The 20,227-nt window shown below is 42.4% G+C and overlaps 2 protein-coding genes and 1 non-coding gene across 3 annotated transcripts; 2 read left to right on the top strand and 1 right to left on the bottom strand.

Annotated features, from left to right (window-relative positions):
* Positions 1-484: 484 nt before the first annotated feature.
* On the bottom strand, positions 485-557 carry trnar-ccu (transfer RNA arginine (anticodon CCU)). Its single transcript has one exon. It is a non-coding gene; the product is annotated as a tRNA-Arg (tRNA).
* Positions 558-873: 316 nt separating this feature from the next.
* Positions 874-6,810, top strand: wdr45b (WD repeat domain 45B). Its single transcript, XM_026999682.3, has 10 exons — positions 874-1,113; positions 1,664-1,738; positions 2,332-2,433; positions 2,661-2,748; positions 3,525-3,619; positions 3,889-4,079; positions 4,454-4,539; positions 4,660-4,761; positions 4,882-5,003; positions 5,290-6,810. Exons 1-10 carry the CDS (start codon positions 1,047-1,049, stop codon positions 5,394-5,396), a joined length of 1,035 nt encoding a protein of 344 aa, XP_026855483.1. The 5' UTR covers positions 874-1,046; the 3' UTR covers positions 5,397-6,810.
* A 783-nt stretch (positions 6,811-7,593) lies between these two features.
* Positions 7,594-16,816, top strand: foxk2a (forkhead box K2a). The gene is made up of 9 exons (XM_035533568.2): positions 7,594-8,086; positions 9,234-9,428; positions 11,901-12,042; positions 13,122-13,268; positions 13,459-13,652; positions 13,742-13,938; positions 14,364-14,615; positions 14,699-14,902; positions 15,021-16,816. Exons 1-9 carry the CDS (start codon positions 7,791-7,793, stop codon positions 15,173-15,175), a joined length of 1,782 nt encoding a protein of 593 aa, XP_035389461.1. The 5' UTR covers positions 7,594-7,790; the 3' UTR covers positions 15,176-16,816.
* Positions 16,817-20,227: the final 3,411 nt, after the last annotated feature.

Below are 20,227 nucleotides of genomic sequence, written 5' to 3'. Positions count from 1 at the left end.
ATCTTCCAATGGTTGTATGTACAGATCTTAGAGGTATGCTTTGTGTTCAAGTGCCAGTGTTATGTTTACCTACTTAATCAGTAGTCAGTAGAAGTGGTGTTTTATGAACCTTTACTAATAAACCTTTAATTTAAAACGTCCCTATGTCAGTTAACACTCGATAGCCGTGAAAAGTCATAGTTGGAGATGACAGTGATTTCTTGATAGGACAAATGACTTTAAAACAACATAGAAGTAACAATCACTGCAGTTTTATGTGGTGTCAAATTATTGCCACTGCCAGAGGATATTCGTAGCCGTTGGTCACGGAGACACCAGATCGGTTGCTGAGGAACATGACATTACATGCTCAAAGACCACAGAAATCTTTCACCCTCTGCAGCGGCATAATCACCACAGCAATCGCGAAGTGTATACGCAGAATTGTAGACAACAAACGTTAGTTTCATTAGCAACGATTCATAATGTGAAAACATGTCACTCCCACCCCAGATGGGACTCGAACCCACAATCCCTGGCTTAGGAGGCCAGTGCCTTATCCATTAGGCCACTGGGGCTACAACAAAAGTTCGTTTTAAAGGTCGGTTTTAAACGTGAATTAAATGTAATGTTATATACTTGCAAAATGCTACGTAGATACCTTGCTAACTTGGTAGGTAGCTGATTAGAATTATGCTTCATACAAGAGTAAGAACGGCTAAAATAATTGCTGCCACACGCACAATGTCTGAAACCGAGCAAAGAACTGACGAATTACATAAACACAAGCCCACTCAAATCAGTACAGAAATCACTCTTAGTTATCCTGCGTTTGTAAAATGCAGGTGGTCAGATCTGTTGCTCTCGTTGATTTCTATTTCCTGTAAGTGAGGAAGGAGGGACCGTCGGCTCTTTGCCAGGGCTCTGGGGATATAGCGCTAGCTGGCTAACTCTTAGCAAGTCAAACGCCATCCTCGAAAGGTAGCCAAAGGAATGGTGTCTTTTGGCTAAACGCAAGTGGGTAGTTGCAGCCATTTAGCTAGAAAGATAAACACTTTACGCGCACCATGAATTTACTGCCATCCAATCCCCACGGAAACGGACTTCTCTACGCTGGGTTCAACCAAGACCATGGTAGCTGTGGTGTTTACATGTTTTGCTAGTTAGCTAGTAAGCTAACGTAATTCTAGCTACCGCTGGGAATATAGTTAACCAGCTATTGAGATCGGCAGTACGCATTTGACCTTCTAGTTATAGTTAGACAGTTACATGTAGTGTTTTTGTGACGGTCGTGCTAACTTAGTGTCACACTTCTATGGTACTTGGCTAGAGTAGGTTAGTTTATGTATCTAGCTAGCTGGCAAGGGTTGTGCCAGACCCACTAACGCTATATGGACAGCAAGATTTTGAGGCACACACGATTAACAAACTAACAATCATGTTAGTGTAAAGTACGTGAGTGGGGATTAAAGTACGTATATAAAAAAACGTTTCAGTCGTTTACTACGCTAGTTGGCTAATGCCATGAGATGTACTACATTAGCTAATTTGCTACCTAGGTAGCTAACCTAGCTAGATTGGTGGTCGTTTTACAAAATGACTGTGCAGATAGCTACTAGACTACGAGTGTTTTAAGCACATCAATTTATAAACAAGAAACTGTGTATTTTTTATATCTTTGCAGGGTGCTTTGCATGTGGAATGGAAAATGGATTCAGAGTGTACAACACAGATCCACTTAAAGAGAAAGAAAAGCAAGGTGACTGGTGCTATACATGAGACCCATCCGTTCTCCAAAATAACTCCTAACTAGTAATCGACTGTTATAAGAGAGAACCTATTATTGTGTAATGTAAATTTTTAGTAGTAGTTCATTTCATCAGTAAAATAAAGCAGTGCATAAATTACTCTTTTGCTCCAGAAAGTGCTAAGGAAGGATGTAAGAGGAAGTTAATTATTTAAGTCTGCAGCCCAGCACATGTGATTTTCCAGAGTGTCTTCTAATACTACACTTAAAAACACACACACACACACATATCCCCTCTCAGGGCCCACATAGGACAGTTCATCAGGATGTTTGCAGATATTTTCTCCCACAATTTATATTAACCACAGTTTTGTTGACATCATTCTGGTTTTGTGGTAGTGGTTATAATTTTTGGTGCTGTGAACTAGTTATAGAGATCTATCTGTAACATAAACAAAGGAATTGGTAATCCCTGGACTGGTACATTTTTCAATGCCCATACATTATTTTGCAGAAGTCAGTGTGAAGCAGGCAGGTTTATCATTATCTGGTGAAAGGGATCTCATTGTAGGCTTTGTTGCTGAGGCATTGTCTTTTACTTTCAGAGTTTCTTGAGGGAGGGGTCGGCCATGTGGAGATGCTTTTTCGATGCAACTACCTTGCACTTGTTGGTGGAGGCAAGAAACCCAAGTATCCCCCTAATAAAGGTATGTTCTGTTTAGTGTTTCACAATATGGCAAAATAATATTGTGACATTGCTGCATATCATGATCGAAAAGTGACTTGCAGTATGATGCAACAAACAGTTCAGTAATTTTGCATTACACAATAATGACTTGGGGCACACTTCATGTTCACGTGTAGTTGCATTTAAAGTTGTTAGAGCAACGTGTGTGTGTGTGTGTGTGTGTTGTCTTCCATGTTTTTTTCCAAGTGATGATCTGGGATGATCTCAAGAAAAAAACAGTGATTGAGATTGAGTTTTCCACAGAAGTCAAAGCAGTTAAACTACGACGAGACAGGTATTCAAGGTTTTGAAGTCCCTTGTTAAAAAACAAGATTTTTTTTCCAGAATAATAAAGATACATAGTGCAGTTGTAAAATGAACCCTAGATGTGATGTGTTTAAAGTCTGTCTGGCATTAATTGTGAATATATTTGCTCCAAGTTAGAATGTTCCTTTGGATTGCTTTTCTGGAATGCCTGAGATTGGTGATTTGTTTACAGGGCTCATTTCCAGTATGTCAATATTGCAGATGTCAATATGGTGATGATGATTAACAAACAGCACATTATGCAGCCCAAGTCTGTTCTACTCTAAGGCTTCTATATGAAACCTTTCTACCTCTTGTTTTTTCCATTATCTGTGAATATTAATTGGTGTTAAGCAACATGAACAGAAGTGATATCACTTTGTGTCTAGTGTGATTTTCTCTGTTGTGATCGAATTCTATATTGACTTCAGTAGTACTGAGTATGTAGGGTGAAGTCTCATGTTTTAACTACAGCTCACTTGGTGTTAGCTACGTGTGTAGCTGTAGCTAGTTACCCTTTGTTTCTTATTTCTATTTCAGATTAGGGTGCACTATCAAGGATGCTCTTTCAGATTGTTTGTAAACGTCCAAGTATACTGGAATAGCACACGCTCATGGTTATGGACAGATTCTGATTTACAAGCACACCATAGAGTTTTATTGCATTCTGTAGGCTTGTGTTTACGAACACATTACGTTGAATGTCCAGATGTATTAAGACAGTGCAAAATTATTAACGTAACAAATATCTTTGTCTGTTTTCAGAATTGTGGTGGTGTTGGATTCAATGATCAAAGTCTTTACTTTTACACATAACCCTCACCAGCTGCATGTCTTTGAAACATGCTACAATCCCAAAGGTGAGTATTGTATGTTGGGCAGCAAAGAGAATGAGGTATAGAGTTGCACAGATAGGGTGTCCCTCACTGATGATGATTGTCATCATGTTGTGTGTGAAATGTTCTTTTTTTAATTGTTTTTTGGTGTATTATTGAATATTTTCTAAAATATTAGCCAGAAAAGCAAATAAAGCTTTAATGCTTATACCTGTGTGTTCTTAGTAGTCCTAATTTTGCCCTCTTATGGCCAGTGTTTACATTATTGATGCAGTCTTCCCGTATGTTTGCAGGTCTGTGCGTCTTGTGTCCAAACAGCAACAACTCATTGCTAGCGTTTCCTGGCACTCATTCTGGGCATGTGCAGATAGTAGACCTGGCCAACACGGAGAGGCCCCCGGTCGACATTCCAGCCCATGAGGGAGCTTTGTGCTGCATTGCCCTTAACCTCCAGGGAACGCGGATAGCCACGGCTTCTGAAAAAGTGAGTGCTGAGTGGATGTGTTTGGTGACTGGAAACAAATGAACATGTCTTCTCAAAGCTCTGCATTCACTGAATTTATTTATCATATCTTATGTACAATGTCCTTGGCTTTGAGATGTGCTTTTACATTGATTCAAAAATGTATTATTAGAAGTAATCCACAAGCCATCTCTCATGTCAGAAATACTTTTTTTTTTTTTTTTTTTTTTTAGCAAAGAAATCAGAGTTGTTACAAATTTGAGTTTAAAAAAAGATATAGTATATCAGGTTTAACTAGGACCAAAAACTCTCCCACAAAATACAAATATTTGTGAACAGTGTAGATATTTATGGTTGCTTAGATAGGGTGGGTAATTGAGCTTTCATCTGTCCAGGGGACTCTGATCAGAATATTTGACACATCAGCGGGTCATCTGATTCAAGAGTTAAGACGGGGATCACAAACAGCAAACATATACTGGTGAGTTGTTGCCATTACTGAACTGTTATATGTAACCCCAAATCAGGTCTTAATACTGTTAAAATACTGCTGTATATAGTAGGTCATATATTAAATAGCTTTCCCCCCCCCCCCTCTCAGCATTAATTTCAACCAGGATGCATCTCTCATCTGTGTGTCAAGTGACCATGGTACTGTCCACATATTTGCTGCAGAAGACCCCAAAAGGAACAAGCAGTCAAGGTTATACAGGGAATAACGAAGGCATTTGATAGAAATGTTTCATTTGACTAGTTTTCTTTCTTTACTGGAAAAAAAAATTCTTATTTGTTTTTGATTTGTGTCTTTTTTTATTTGTTATAGTTTGGCCTCAGCCAGTTTCCTTCCCAAGTATTTCAGCTCCAAGTGGAGTTTCTCCAAGTTCCAAGTACCGTCTGGCTCTCCCTGTGTCTGTGCCTTTGGAACTGAGCCCAACGCAGTCATAGGTGCAGTGGAGCTGTGTGTTATTTCTAGAACATCTGGTTGAGAATTAACTAAAATAACCTAGCTCTGGCTCTGAGTAATGGGGTGGTAATAACCCTAGCCATTTCCATTTTTACTTGAACATATTGCTAAGCATTGCATGGACTGGAAATGAACGAGTCTTATTTAGATGGGAAAGAATGTGTTGTTGATCATGTGACTTGAATGAGTGGTATTTATTTATATGAGACAATGTGGTCTTGATCATGTGACTTGTTTACTGAGTTCACTTTTCCTTCCCTATCCCAGCCATTTGTGCTGATGGCAGCTACTACAAGTTCCTGTTCAACCAAAAAGGGGAGTGTTCGAGGGACGTATATGCCCAGTTCTTGGAAATGACTGACGAGAAGATCTGAGCACGGATACCCCCCTAAAGCCCCCCATCCCCCGGATTTGCGATAATTTTCTTTCTGACATCTACATATTTGCAGAATGTCAGTGGACCTACTGTACTCTGCATTTATGACCCTGTGCCATGGCTGAGAGGCGAACCATATCAGGGACCTCCTGGTCAAAAGGAGAGACAGATCTGTATGCTCACTTTGTGTGTGTGTCTGTATGGGTGTGTGTGTGGGTGTGGTTGGTTGGTTGTTTGTTTTTTTGTTTTTTGTTTTTTGTTTTTTGTTTTTTTTCTACCCTCTACCTAAAAGAAACTCTGGAGAGATGACACACATTGACTGTGGTCTACTTATTCAGTTGCAATGAGAGGAGGGAAACTTTTTTTTTTGAAAAGACAACAGTTACTTTTAAAAGGTCTTCCAAGGGGAGTGCTGTTTTTTTAAGTGTAAAGTTGGCTATACAGATGTCCTTATGTACACTAATACAACTTACCCTAGTGGACGGAGTGCCTCCATCATTACGTAAGAGGGGTGATGAGTGTACGTGTTCATCATTCATAATATCAATGTATGTACAAATGATTAGTGTTAGGTTTTGTTTTACTTTTCATACATACACAAAATGCCAGACAGCCCATGTAACTACAGAGACAAATGCAAGGGAAAAAATATGAAGTAATTTTTTTTTCAATTTTATGTTACATGTATGTGCAATATTTTTTTTCTGTTTATTGGGGGTTAATCTGTTTAACTGAATCAAATTATTTGCTTAATGCATTATAATAGTATGCATAGCAATCATGTGCTCAATACATGAAACACGGAAGAAAGACATATTCAAGTCATCGGGCCGAGGGGAGCATTCTGTTAAATCAAAAAATGATCTGGAACACAAGTGGGATCTTAGGAATTGTTAAAATGTCTAGACAGAGTTCTGTGGTTTAAGGTTAAAAAACTGTTGAGGATTAATTAAGCATGTGACTGCTCCTAGTGTACAGCATTTCATGTGAATATGGACTTTAATGGCCAATACTACTTAAGTGGGGGATCAATTTTGAAGATGAGAAAGGATGAAAATGAATGTCAGCTTCTTTAACTACAGAAATAATAAACACTTAGGCGTAGTGTAGTAATGGTAGGGCAGTTTTAGTCAGCGAAATGAAAGCAGTCATTTTTCCCACTAATGCTCTCTACATTTTTAAAAAAAAACTCAGCAAAGATTACCAAAGTGTCGAATAACCCATCATAAATTTATTGCTTTCAGTTTTGTATTTTTCGATATATGCTGATTAGAACTTTTCATGCTTTTGCTGTGGTTGTAACGTGACTACACCTGACGCAGCGTGATGTATATATTGTCCGCTTTGACTGAGGTGTGCGGGGAAACAGGACAGTTTATCATGTGACACATTAAACAGGATTGCGAATTCAAGGCCGGAAATTCTTTAATTGGCGTCTGTCCCTATTGGCTGTTCATAATGTTTTGCCACACCCGCCTGTGACGTCACTGTTTACTAACAATAGTAGCCCCTTAAATAGCTTTTCCCAGCTATAAAAGTCCAGAATCACGTCAGTTTTTGTGGTAAAATATAAAATGAAGGTATAATTTATTAGCAATGCAGACATTACACCTGTAACAAAAAAGCTGTAGCGTTCATTTTGGGGATGGTAAAGGACTAAAATAGCTACAACTGACCAACTTCAGCTTTGCTTCCACCTCTGGATAAATGTCTTTTGCTTAAAAACTGCACTGAAAACCTTTTGGCCAGACAGACTCTTGCAAGAGAGCCGGACTGTCAAACTGAATCTTCCTAACTGACAGTATTATTTACTTCCAGCAAACTGCATCTCAACAGATGAATTCGAGACATTACACATCTACATTCGAGATTCAGTTCGCCCGATTATTTTTTAATACTGTCGGACGCTCCCTAAAACAGCGCTTGGGTTGAAGGCATTTTATATACAGCTACACGTCTTAAAAACCGTACAGTCCATATCTCCAATCCGTCTCCTCCAACACGCCATTTACATGCGTGTCAAGATCACCGCGCAACCAACCTCAGCACATTACAATCTCGCTCCGTTCCGGTTCGAACCGGCGAAAGGCCACGTCCGACAACATCATCTTCATGTCGATTGGTCCGTGGCGCTGTCACTCGTGCGTGTCCCGCCCCCCGCGCTTGTGTGGTAGGTTTCACCCCGTTCTCTTTCTCTCTGTTGCGGCGGTGGGTCGGTGCCGCTGTCCCCGTGCTGGCACGCTCCTCCGCGTTTACCGTTTATCTTTCGATTTGATTCCCCCCTCCCCCCTTTACGGCTAAATTTCGAAATTAGTTGCCCACTCATAACAGCAATCACCAAATTCCCTTTCTAAATAGCAAATCGGCGTCAAAAAGAGTGAGATCTAAAAAGATGGCGGTGAGCGGGACGTCGGGGTCGGCGGTCGCCCGGCTGGAGGGCCGCGAGTTCGAGTACCTGATGAAGAAGCGCTCGGTGACGGTGGGCCGGAACTCGTCGCAGGGCTCCGTGGACGTGAGCATGGGCCACTCCAGCTTCATCTCGCGGCGGCACCTGGAGATCTTCACCGCGGCCGAGGACGGAGCCGGCGGCGGCGGAGACTTCTACCTGCGGTGCCTCGGCAAAAACGGGGTGTTCGTGGACGGGGTGTTTCAGAGGCGAGGGGCTGCCCCTCTGCAGCTGCCCCGAGTGTAAGGGCATCAGCGTTACCCGGCACTTTAAATAACGAACCCCAGTGCACGTCCTTAGTCGCGGTTTTTGTTTTGTTTTTGCGACGTAGCACGTGTTGATTGTGACAAGCAGCACGGGGCTCGTGTTGCCTGCTCGTGGAGCAGCGCTTCGTGTGTAACCTGCAGTGCGAGCCTGAGTTCAGGTCTAACGCTGCGATGGAGTCCGTGTGCGCCTGTGTTGCCTTATAAACGGTTAAAGCTCGTCGTGAAAAGGAGACTGGCTCTAGCAAAAGGGTCACATCCTGTCCCTTAGCCATGGTGTCTTCAAAGGTGTGTCAGTGAGTGATGGTTCACTGCATATGTAGTAGATCTGGAGCGGTTGTCAACTTTGCTCTTTCGGGTAAAAAACAGGATATTGAGTGCCATTATATGTGAACCGTTCGTTGCCAAACCGCAATACTTGTATGATTATGCACATGCATCTTAATGTTAGAGTTTACGTAAAATGTTCGTGGTCTACAAGTACTGCATAATACACTGAAGACTTCACTGAAATGACGTTGTTGCTGTGGTGTGGGACCGCTTGTTTTGAGTTTACCAGTCATGAATTTGAAACGAGGGGGGCAGACTTTTTTTTTTTTTTTTTGACCTTTCAAACCTATCGTCATTGTTCTGGGCTGCATAGTATTACAGGTTTGGGAGGCTCAGTGCCAGATTATATTATCGTATTCAGATCCATTAAATTAACATTTTATCTCAATGATCTGTGTTTGTATGTCTGTGTATAGTTTAATTACAAATTGAATGAAGGGTTCTTTACGTCTCCTTTAAGATGAGCCTTAGGGTTGAGTAGCTTAGGTTCAAATATATCTGTCTGTGTTAATAAAAAAAGTCTCTTATGCAACCTAGTCATGCTGGTGCCCATATATAAACCACAGATACCTTATGGTTTATGTTACTGGTTGGCATTTAGGCCTGTACCTTGTTTACTAGTCAGCTAGCTTGTGTCCCAGTAACACAAAGTTAAACTTATTTTATATTAAAACAATTCTTTTTTTTTTTTTTTTTTTGGTTCAGCTAATGTCAGTGAAACGCAGTACATGCTAAAAGTTTAAAAAGTGTGCAAATGACGCAATGGCCTATGAATGACCTCCTCTTTTTTTTAAAGGTGCACGTTCCGATTTCCCAGCACAAACATCAAGATCACGTTCACCGCCCTGTCAAACAACAAAAAAGACAGGAGGAACGCCCCGGAGTCTCCTGTGAAGTCGGTCCAACCCCAGATCTCACCGCTAACCATTAACATTCCAGACAACATTGCCCACCTGATGAGTCCCCTGCCTTCTCCCACCGGCACGATCAGGTGAATCCACATGTTAATATTCCATTTGTTGCGTCATGTTCTTCAGTGTCAAACACCGCCTAATGCGTCTGATCGTCTCCTCACGCTTTTAAAGGTTTTGGTCCTTTTGGACTTCGTGCAGGAGTACGGGATGGCCATCTAACTCGCAGGGCGAGACAGCCCCTGTAATATTTAAATGAGGGAGAATTGACTTGAGACTCCACTAAACCAGTTTTTAACTAATTTATAAATACTGACTTGTAAAACATGCAAGGTTGAGGTTAATCGTTAAGAACATAAACTAGGCCTGTTATTTTTTGTCTTTTGTTCTTCCCTTAACTAGGGCTCCATAATAAATCTTTTCTGTAGTCTTAATGTAATACTTGGCTTTGCAACATTAAATATGTGGAAAGCTACAGTATACAAATGGACCCTCTAACAAAGGACAAACTACTACTTGTGTGGTGGGAACGTTTAGACAGACCTGACCTTCTGGTGTTCTGTGGATGTTTGTGGTGAATTACGACATTCAGTTGATTGTGCAAAAGGAAATTATTAAAATAAAAAGAATGCAGGCAAATCTCTAATTAGATGACCAATCAAAGGTTCAGTAGGGTCACTTAAAATATCGCAAAGCTTATCTTTGGTGGATAGTGCTTCAACGAAAATGTTTATTGGTAGTATTTCACCTTAATGTTGTGATATCGGGTGCACCGGTCATGTGGAAACATGTCTCCTTTGTGGATCTTTTGGAAATACCGGTGCTACCCACACCAAGTAAGTGGGGTGTTTTTTACAAGGCACAGTGCCGTAAAAGTCCTGGATATGAGACCTTTTTCCATTAGTCTTTCTTCCTTATTTAAAAGCCTGTTAATGGTACCTGAATTAACTACCACATGAGTGCTCAGAGGCACAACACACACATGCTCCTGGCAACGCCACAGCTTGCAAGCAAGGTCTCAGAGTTTAGGAAGTAAGAGAAACTGGAACGTGTTTCCAACTTTCCCCTCCCTGCCTCTGTACTCCAGCATTTTCTTGCATTTAAGGAATTTGCTGGAATTCTAGCATGGCTTGTATATCCCCCCAGTATTTAGACAGTTGGGTTTGCAGCTGTTTCTTCTTAGGCAGGATGGTTTGTTTGCAGTCACAGTGGAAGCACAAGATGGGTAGTCTTTATTTTAGCTTTTGCTTTTGTTTTCTTCGAGCTGGCTGTTGGTGAGGCTGAAGCCTCCTTACACATCAATCTGAGAAATAAACGCAGTAGTCTCGCTGGTGACATCAGCACATGGTTAAGGGTAAAACCCAGTAGCAGGAAATTACTACAGCACATAACAGAAGAATGCTTTTACTATAACAAAGGCCCCCGCCCGAGTGGTGGAGTGCAGATATGTGACATGCAGAAATCAGAACTAGCATACAGACGACAGATTAATATCGCTTTGCGGGAACCTACCTGTATCTGCCCGCTCTGCTGTGCAAAGAAGTACCATGAATAGCCGAGGTATGTGCTCTGACCGCAGTCAGGTGTCTCAAAAGCAGCGAAGTGGTGGCCCCGTTACGGTACTTCAGAAGTCCTGCTGGACAGGGTTGAGGTCATGGCGCCCTTCTAACATATAAAGTGCTCTAAATGCAATGAGTGACGATCAGGGATTTGAAGAGCCACATTTAAGAACTGAAAATGGGACGTGAACACGCAGTGGAAAAACCTCCAGGTTTCTACTACAAGAGAAGGCAGAGAGATCTCCATCTAATAGAGATCGTTGACGGTCAGTGGGAAAATGTCATAATTGTTGCTGTTTTCTCCAGAATGAAGAGGGAGGCAAAATGTGGGGAAAAATATGGGAGCAGCCCATTAGCTGTAGCATCCTGGCTTTGTCTGGGAAAACTGGCGGAGCCTGGTGTTCTGCTCTAGGCATGGCCAGCATGTCTTAATTGAGATGACTGTGGCTGATCAGAGTGGGATGAATCCCAAAGCCTTCCGGAAAATACTGTCAGAGTCCTTTTGATCTGTCCTGTTAATCAAGGAGCAGTTCAGGGTCAGAAGGTGGAAAAAGTCACTGGAAAAAAATTGGATTATAATATTTCAGTAGTGCTTCCACATAGCATGTTGATGCTGAAGACTAAAAGCAGGACTGGAGAAGGCGGATATGCCGCGTTGAATTTATCCGATGTTCCACATAAAAAGTGTACCTCTGTCTCCGGAAATGGGAAGTTCTTAAATGGGTGTAAGCTTGTACGTGAAAACTGGAATTGTGCCCGTTAACCCCCCAGAGTACCTTGTTGGGAGTACCTTTAAAGCCATCCATATGATTTTCAAAGTGGCAGTATTTCGGGATATGACTATTTGCTTGATTAATTTCTTTGATTGTTCTGGTCCAGATTTCTTGTTGGCAGGGCTCCCTCTCTCTAGCTGTGCACAAAGCCATTTTTTGTTTGTTGTTTTTTTACCTTAACATTTTAAAACTGTGGCTTCTCTTCATTGTCTCTTTGCAGCGCTGCCAACTCATGTCCCTCCAGTCCTCGGGGGGCAGGGCTGTCCAGCTACAGGGTGGGCCGCGGCCTTGCAGCCGAGCTCATTGGCGACAACTCCCAGTCTGAAAATGATAAAGAAGCCTCTGGCGGGGACAGTCCAAAGGTACGACGTCCTACGCCTCCGTCCTTATCGCAGTTTTGCTATCAAAACGAGTGAGGAGTTTTGTTTTCACCAAAGGTGTTTTTAAAAAAAAAAACCAAAAAAACCCCCCCCAAAAACAAATCTGAAGGTGTTTGACTTGGCGGACTCTCGAGCGGTTGTCTGCCGCACTGGTACTTGTGTTGTGCAGCGTCAGACCATAAGCTGTAATCGCTTCTGCGTAGTGCAGTTATGCAGCAGTAAATATTAAGACAATCGCGCACACAACAAAACGTAGACCACTAAATCCAACTCCCTCCTTTGGAGTAATTTAAAAAATACAAACATATATGCTGCAATGCAGGGGAAAGTTGGTGCGGTTGAAGAGGAATGATAGGAGACGAGTTGTTTTTGTGACTGTTTGCATGATCTTAACAAATGATTGACATTTATCACAGTGTTGCGTGTGCATTCGCTCTGTCATAATTCAGAGGCCGTTTAGACAGGTGGAACCTTGAACAGGAAGAGTGGGTCTAGATTTTACTGAACCACATGACTTATATTGTTTGGCTTTGGTAACTAGCACTCTGATGTTGATTTTAAAGTATTCCTATATGGTGAAATTGATCAAAGTAACCATGTAGTGTTTTGGACTCTTGATTGTAGTTTTTGCAAATTTTGTAATTGTTCTGCATTATGCAGAAGTCTCGGGATTTTTATGACATCAGATGAATATTAATGTGAATTTGCAAAAGCATCCCTAGTTTCAACGAGGAATACAAAGCAGTTTACCATCTGACGTGACTCTGTGTATGAGGACGTGGAGTGGGGCCTCCCCTTTCTGCATTAGAGCATTGTGCGGAATCAGACCTGCCGCATGATTGATGGTTTTTCCAAGACCTCCTTGCCAGTCTTGACAATTCAAGTCTTAATTAAAGTAAATTTTTCTGAATTACTCCTGCTTTAACGAAATTAAAGACTCTACTATGTTTTAATTAAAAAAATATTATCAGGAATAAAGATTGCTGAACACTCTTAATATATTAAAAATAAATGTATTTTGGGGTTTGCTAAACATTCTTTTTTCTTTGTGCTTCCAATAGGATGATTCCAAACCACCATATTCTTATGCACAACTGATTGTTCAAGCAATTACCATGGCCCCAGATAAACAACTCACTTTGAATGGTATATACACCCACATCACCAAGAACTACCCATACTACAGAACAGCAGACAAGGGCTGGCAGGTTAGTATTTATTTACTTTTAAAACATCAATTACCATTTCAAACATCTGTCAGATTTGAATTTCAGACACGCATAAACACATGTAAAGAGGTTTTTTTTTAATTATTATTATTATTATTTTATAATATTGTTCAGTGTGCAGGATCAAAATGTCCTTCCTGTGATGTCCCCCCCCCCCCCCCCATTTCAGAATTCTATTCGCCACAATCTGTCCTTAAACCGTTACTTCATCAAAGTGCCGAGATCTCAAGAGGAGCCAGGCAAGGGCTCCTTCTGGAGGATAGACCCCTCCACGGAGAGCAAGCTCATCGACCAGGCCTTCCGCAAGCGCCGGCCGCGTGGTGTGCCCTGCTTCAGGACGCCCCTTGGGCCCTTGTCCTCCAGGTGACCGGCTGCTGGCCGCGACGGTGTTCTCACCGTTGCACTCGCTGCAGGTGTCTCATGTCCTGTCTTTCCGACCTTGTCCCGCCCAGGAGTGCCCCCGCTTCTCCTAACCACACGGGGGTGCTGTCCGCCCACTCCAGCGGCGTGCAGACTCCGGACAGCCTGTCGCGGGAAGGCTCACCCGTTCCGGCCGATCCAGAGCCCATTCCTGCCCCCGCTCCAGCTGCCACCGTTCAGCCGAAACTAGCCGTCATCCAGGAGGCGCGTTTCGCGCAGAACACACCAGGTTTGTTTAGGGCTCACTGCCACTTCTTATAATAATCATAGTATAGATTTCAAGGCCAGACTTGTGGAAAGTCTCAGCAAAACAAAAGTATTAATTGAAAGATGAAGAGTACCATATTATGATTCTGTTGCTGTGTTCTTTTAAACAAATTTGTTGGATCATGAGAAGGTCATGTTTCATAAACATGGTCAGAGATCACACTGTTTCTACATCAGAGATTGGTCAGGATACTTGAAGCAGCCAAGAAAAAAAAAATTAAGTTTCTTGCAGAGGTCATTTGCACTAAATCTGAAATGCACTAGGCCAAAATTATGATAACGATTAACAAAAAAATGATCGTCCAGCCCTATTGGAACATTTTTGAGAGGTACCAAGTTGCCCTCGTGTCTGTCACTCGGCTCTCACCGTGGTCCGTTTTCTGGCAGGCTCGCCAGTCACCAGCCAGCCAGTGCTGATTGCCGTACAGAGGCAGCTCCCTCAGACGCTGAAACCCATGACGTACGCCGTTACCACGGCGCCTGCCACCACCACCTCCGCCGGCCAGCAGCCCGTCGTGCAGACAGTCCACGTTGTGCACCAGATCCCCACCGTTTCCGTCGCTGCCGTGGCGGGCTTCGCTGCGCCGGCCGACGGCCAGGCGGACCCGCAGGAGAACGGCGACCACCAAGAAGTCAAAGGTGAGGAGTGCGGGTGCGAAACGGCAAGCGGTAAGTCATAGGGACCTGAGTCACACCTCCCACCCTCCTCCTTCTGTGTCCAGTGAAAGTCGAAGCCATGCCCACCACCATCACGACGACCTCTATAGGTGGAGCCAGTCGTATCCTTCAGACATCCCAAGCCACGCCCATACAGACGGTCACAATAGTGCAGCAAGCGCCGCTGGGTCAGCACCAGCTCCCTGTGAAGGCCATAACACAAAATGGCACCCATGTGGTGGCTGCAATCCAAGGATCCACATCCACGGGTAAGCGATCCGCCGCGTCCCAGCTTTCAAATTCCGAAGTGTCTTACGAAACTGCCCGTCGAGCGCTAGCATGTGGTGTGAGCTTTCCCTTTGCTTGTGTCCTGTCGTCGTGCACTAGCGAGTCCCCTCCACATGCTGGCCACCCACGCCTCGGCCTCCGCCTCGCTGCCCACCAAGCGGATGAGCGGCGAGCTGGCCGAGCCACCCGAGCCCAAGCGCCACAAGGCCGACGACGGCGGGGACGCCGCGGCAGAGAGGGACGCCACCGCCTAGGGACGCCGCAGCCGTGACCTTTGGCCTCACAGACCGTTTTTCCGTAGTTGAGCCCGCCCGCCACACCTCCGTCATCCGTCATTCAGTCCAAGGTGCCAAAGGGTGAAGCAAGAGGCAGGAGAGGATTGCGGAGTGAAATTCCGAAGATGGTAGGGACATGCAGTACTCAAGGAAGTAGTTCCCGAGGCTGTTGCGAGGAGGACAACTGAACGTGGACAGTAGGAGAGCATCAGGAGGCCTTTTAAAGAAATATTTAATTACACACAGACATATGCATATATATATATTGACATGGCGTACTTAAAGCTACAGAATATATTTTAGATCAAACCTGGGCACAACCTCGTAGGAAGTCCCATGCCTCCATCTCTACTACCTCTGGGCAGAACTTGGATAGTGGAGAGATCTTGACCAAGATGGATTTTGCTTTCCCCAGAAGAACTGCTGGCAGCCTAACGAGCTGGAAGTTCAATTGAAATGAATCCGTTTAAAATTGCCTGGGGCTCCAGGTATCCTCCAAGCATTTCTGTGTATGCAGGTAATTATTCCTTCTGGGCTCATCAACTATGGTTTTCCTTAACTGTAGCATAACTACTCGATGGATTTACATTGTATATACAGTAGATCTAATTTATAGGCACAAGTCCTATCCAACAGGTTGTTGAATATACTGAGCATATGGGGAGAAGACAAGAATTTTTGAAGAGGTCAGATAAGAACTTGCCAAACAGTAAATGACAAACCTACACACAGTGGCAACCTATGGGTTGTTTTTGGTGTTCTTTTTGTTTTTAGTCTTTGAACATGAGCTTGGTTCTCTTTGGTAATGGTAGAATGGGGAACTTTTCCCCTATCATGGCAGCTAGCCTCAATGTCGACCTACCTACCTAATGCAGTCTTTAGTAGATATGCAGTAATTTGTTGTACATGTGTATCTTATGATATTATTTGTCTGTATTGTTCTCCATGGCACAGATATTCAACAACAAGAACAACAACAACAAAAAAAAAAACCGCAATGTTAACGTGAGGTCATTGGCATTTTATAAAAACATGGACTCGGATGTTTATGAAAATGAATGTAGTAGCTTCCTCAAAAAAACACTATTCATAGAGGACTTGTGTTACTTCTGTTGAATCAAATCCAGATGTTTTCTCACATTCTCAGTTTTTTTTTTCTTCCATTTTTCATTTTAAACAAATAACCTATGAGATAAGAAATATATTTCCACTTGTATTTCATTAAAATATTTCATCCAAGCTTGCATGAAAAATGTGTAGAGAAAAATATACAGTACCTGAGTTGGTTCCTTAGAAAGGAAGTGGGAAGGAAGAAGGGACATGAGACTTGAGAAGACCTGCCTCCCATATGGACCATTACTGCACTTAAATCGTTAATGCCATTTCCTTTGCTCCCTCAACCCTGTTTATGTTTCCAGTATGTCCTTGGCTGTGTGTTAACTATGTGTTACAGTTGACGGTCTCTTTGCCTGTTTAATATTATTTTACTTTGTTCAGACAGCTGAAAAAGTTCACTCAGACCATACGTGTTCCACAAAAAAAAAGTACTAGATGTTCTTCAGCTTTGGTGGGTAAATGCATTTTTTACATAAATTAAAAGCTCCATAATTTCTGTTCTCATTCTGTGTGCTACTGATGTCTCGCGAACACCCTGGAACGCTTTGTGCGATGGAGCATTTGCAATTGGAAGAGTTCTGGCCAGAATATGGATATGACCAATAACTAGCAGGCACGTTCTCTAGATGGCGTTAGACACCCACATTCTGATTGCATGGTCATATGCGAGCTGCATGCAAGATTTTCTCCAGAACCCTCATATAATTGAAGGCATTCGGGTAAACACATCCTGCTTTTTACCAAATACCTGTTACTAAATTTGTGTTCAAAAACCCTTACTGTTGTTAAAGGTAAGGTTGTAAATCACTCTATGGCAAATACCTCAGAGGGGCAAAAAACCCCAAAGCAACCTGCAGTGATATTGTTGCTTTGAGTGTTTAATCTCTTTTAAAGATTGGATGGCCAATTTACAAGAAAAGTCCCTAAAGCTTTAAAATTTAAAAACGAAACTGTTTACTTGCTTTGGTTAACCAGTAATCCTAGATATTGATGAGAGCAGAAGTTAAAAGCTGCAAAATTCTACACCATTGGTTCTTCTGCTCAAAGCTATTTACAAGAACTGCAATGGCTTGACAGGCAGCTAAGACCTGCTTAAAAGGAGTTTGCTGAATCTCAGATGATGTAACAGCTACTAAGGCCATGATACTGCCCTCGTCTTACACTTAGTGATGGCTGTCACCTGTAAAAGACAAAGGAAGATATACAAATATAGCCTGACATCAGAGATCTGAACTTGTTCTCCCCAAAATTACTTAACATTAGGCACTTTTAAAGATCATTATTGCTCGGTCTTTCCAATTATACACAGTGATATTGTTAATGTTCCCCTGTAATGTTCTTTTTTGGCAGATTGGCAGTTGTCCTGATACTCAGGTGAATAGGAGCTAAGAAAATAATTTCAGTACATGAAATAACCTTTAAAACATATGGAACAAACATGACTGAAATGAGTAAAGATAATTCCAAATACCCCCCCCCCCCCCCAATGTGATTTTTACTAGAGAATTAAGTAATTAAGTAATTAAGTACGCTGCTGTCAATAGCTGTTTATACCAGTTGAGGTCATGACAGACCTTACGAAACATTTTTGTGTGTATACCATATATACCCAGACCTTTGTTCTGGATTGGGGGTGGCTCATTATTTGTTGAAATCATTGGTTCTATTAATAATTACCATACAATTCTTCAGTGCAATGAGGGCAGCATGATTAGCATCTATGCTGAGTGAAGAATTAACGAGTTACAGTATTTTCTTTTTGTTTTCCGAGTGAACCAAAGAAACCTTTTTTAAAATTTTTTATTCAAGATATTTCAAATGCAAACATTGGTGATGTAATCAGTTATGTCTTTATGCTGCAAGTAGGCAGGCAAGGTAGTTACATATTGACTTCTGGATTGTCACAACTTGCCAAAATGTTTATTTATATATATATATATATATATATATATATATATATATATATATATAATATAATAAAACACACACACACACAAAATGCCATCCTAATTGTTTCAGACACCCACTAACAGGTGCAAATCGATTACCTGGCCATGCAGATACAATGGCAGTAGAATAGATTGTACTGAAGAGCTCAGGGACTTGGAAATGTATCATTGTTATAGTATACCACCTTTGGCAAAAGTAAGCCTTCTTAGGTCAAACCTGTAAGTGCCGTTGTGAAATGGGAGAGTCAACAGCTCAGCCTCGGCGTGGTGGACCATGCAAACTCTCAAAGCAGAGCTTCTGAGCACCCCAGTGCATAGTGTGTAAGAGTTGCCTATCCTCTTGCATCATTCACTAGAGACTTCCAAACTGCCTCTGGAAGCAACATCAGCACAAAGGAACTGTGCATCCCAAGCTTCATGAAATAGATTTCCATGGCTGAGCAGTTGTGCATCAGCCTGAGCACATTGCCAAGCATTAGCTGGAGTGGTGCAGAGCACAGTGCTGCTGGACCCTGGAACGGTGGGAACGTGTTCTCTGGAGTGATGAATCACGCTTCACTGTCTGGCAGGCTGATGTGTGAATCTAGGTTTGGCAGATACCAGGAGAATGCTATGTACTGGAATGCATAGGGCCAACTGTAAAGTTTGTTGGAGGAAGGATAACGGTCTGGTGCTGTTTTTTCTTAGTCCCTTAATTCTAGTGAAGGCTAATGTTTATGGTACAACACAAAGACATTTTAAATAATTATTTGTTTCCGTCTTTGTGGCATCAGTTACCTGTTTCATGGTGGTGCACAAAACGAGGTCCATAAAAATAAGATGAGTTTGGTGTGCAGGAGGCCTGTACAAAGCCTTGACCTTAAGAACATTGAACACCTTTCGCATGAACTGACATGCTGATTGCAGGCTGAGTCTTCTTGTCCAACATCAGTGCCTGACCTCACAAACGCTCTTATGACTGAAAAGACAAATTCTGATGCACTCCAAAATCTTGTAGCGAGTCTTTCCAGCAAAATGGAGGCTATTCCAGCTGCAAAGAGACAGGCAACTCCATATTAATGCCCAAGGTTTTTGGAATTGGATGTCCAAAAAGCGCATGTAGTTGTGCAGTTCGGGTGGCCATACACTGCGTGCCATATTGTGTACCATACCAAAACTGAAGATTTTCCCCTTCCTAAATGGAAACGCCCACATTCATTGCCCCTCTTAGTTTCAGCTCCACACTACACCCACACGCCCTAAACCCGACAGTCTTGTTTCTCATCAGGATATGTATTGCAAACGGTTGACAGTGACACGCGCCCACTATCCACCAGCGGGGGGACGGCGTGTTGATGCGCACTCGGCAGAGCGAGATGTCCCGTTACGCTCTTTGCTCCTGCTTGGGCGTTGGTTTGAATTATTAATTGGAAAAATATTGCACTCGGTCTCTAGGCTACTGCATAGCATGTTTGGTTGGGGTCCAAAGTAAAGCCAGCGGACAACCTGCAAGTCCAGTATCAGCGAGTCTTCTATATTTGATGGATGTAATATTTGCTAAGGGATACTGTAAATGGCATTAGAAGAATTCATTGTTGAGCCAGAACTGATTGTGAAATTCTAGACAGCACCTTATTGTAAAAAGCAGGTGCAAAGAGGTAATTACAGAAAATGGGCCAAAACAAATTCATAGAAGAAATTCTTAAAAGGAATTGTCTTTCATGTAAAGGAGAAGGATGACAATGAAAAGTGAGAAGTCTAATGTACGCACACATACCACTCAGAGCCCATTATATGGAAGCTGGGTATGTTTGTTCTGTCAGCAGAAGACTTCACCACGCTACGAGTCTCAAAGCTGACACACCTCAGTGTCTTGTTCAGGTGCTACACGCATCGTGTTGCACTGTTCGGAAGGTGTCTTATTTAGATATCCGGATGCCTGGTTGACACATCTGGTGTGAAGAGGAAACCGGACCTCTAAACTCAT

This window comes from Electrophorus electricus, chromosome 15, assembly GCF_041902795.1.
Source record: "Electrophorus electricus isolate QZ-2024a chromosome 15, ASM4190279v1, whole genome shotgun sequence".
Classification (NCBI taxonomy): domain Eukaryota; kingdom Metazoa; phylum Chordata; class Actinopteri; order Gymnotiformes; family Gymnotidae; genus Electrophorus; species Electrophorus electricus.
The sequence above is the reverse complement of the archived record's forward strand: the minus strand, read 5'-3'. Positions and strand labels throughout refer to the sequence as shown.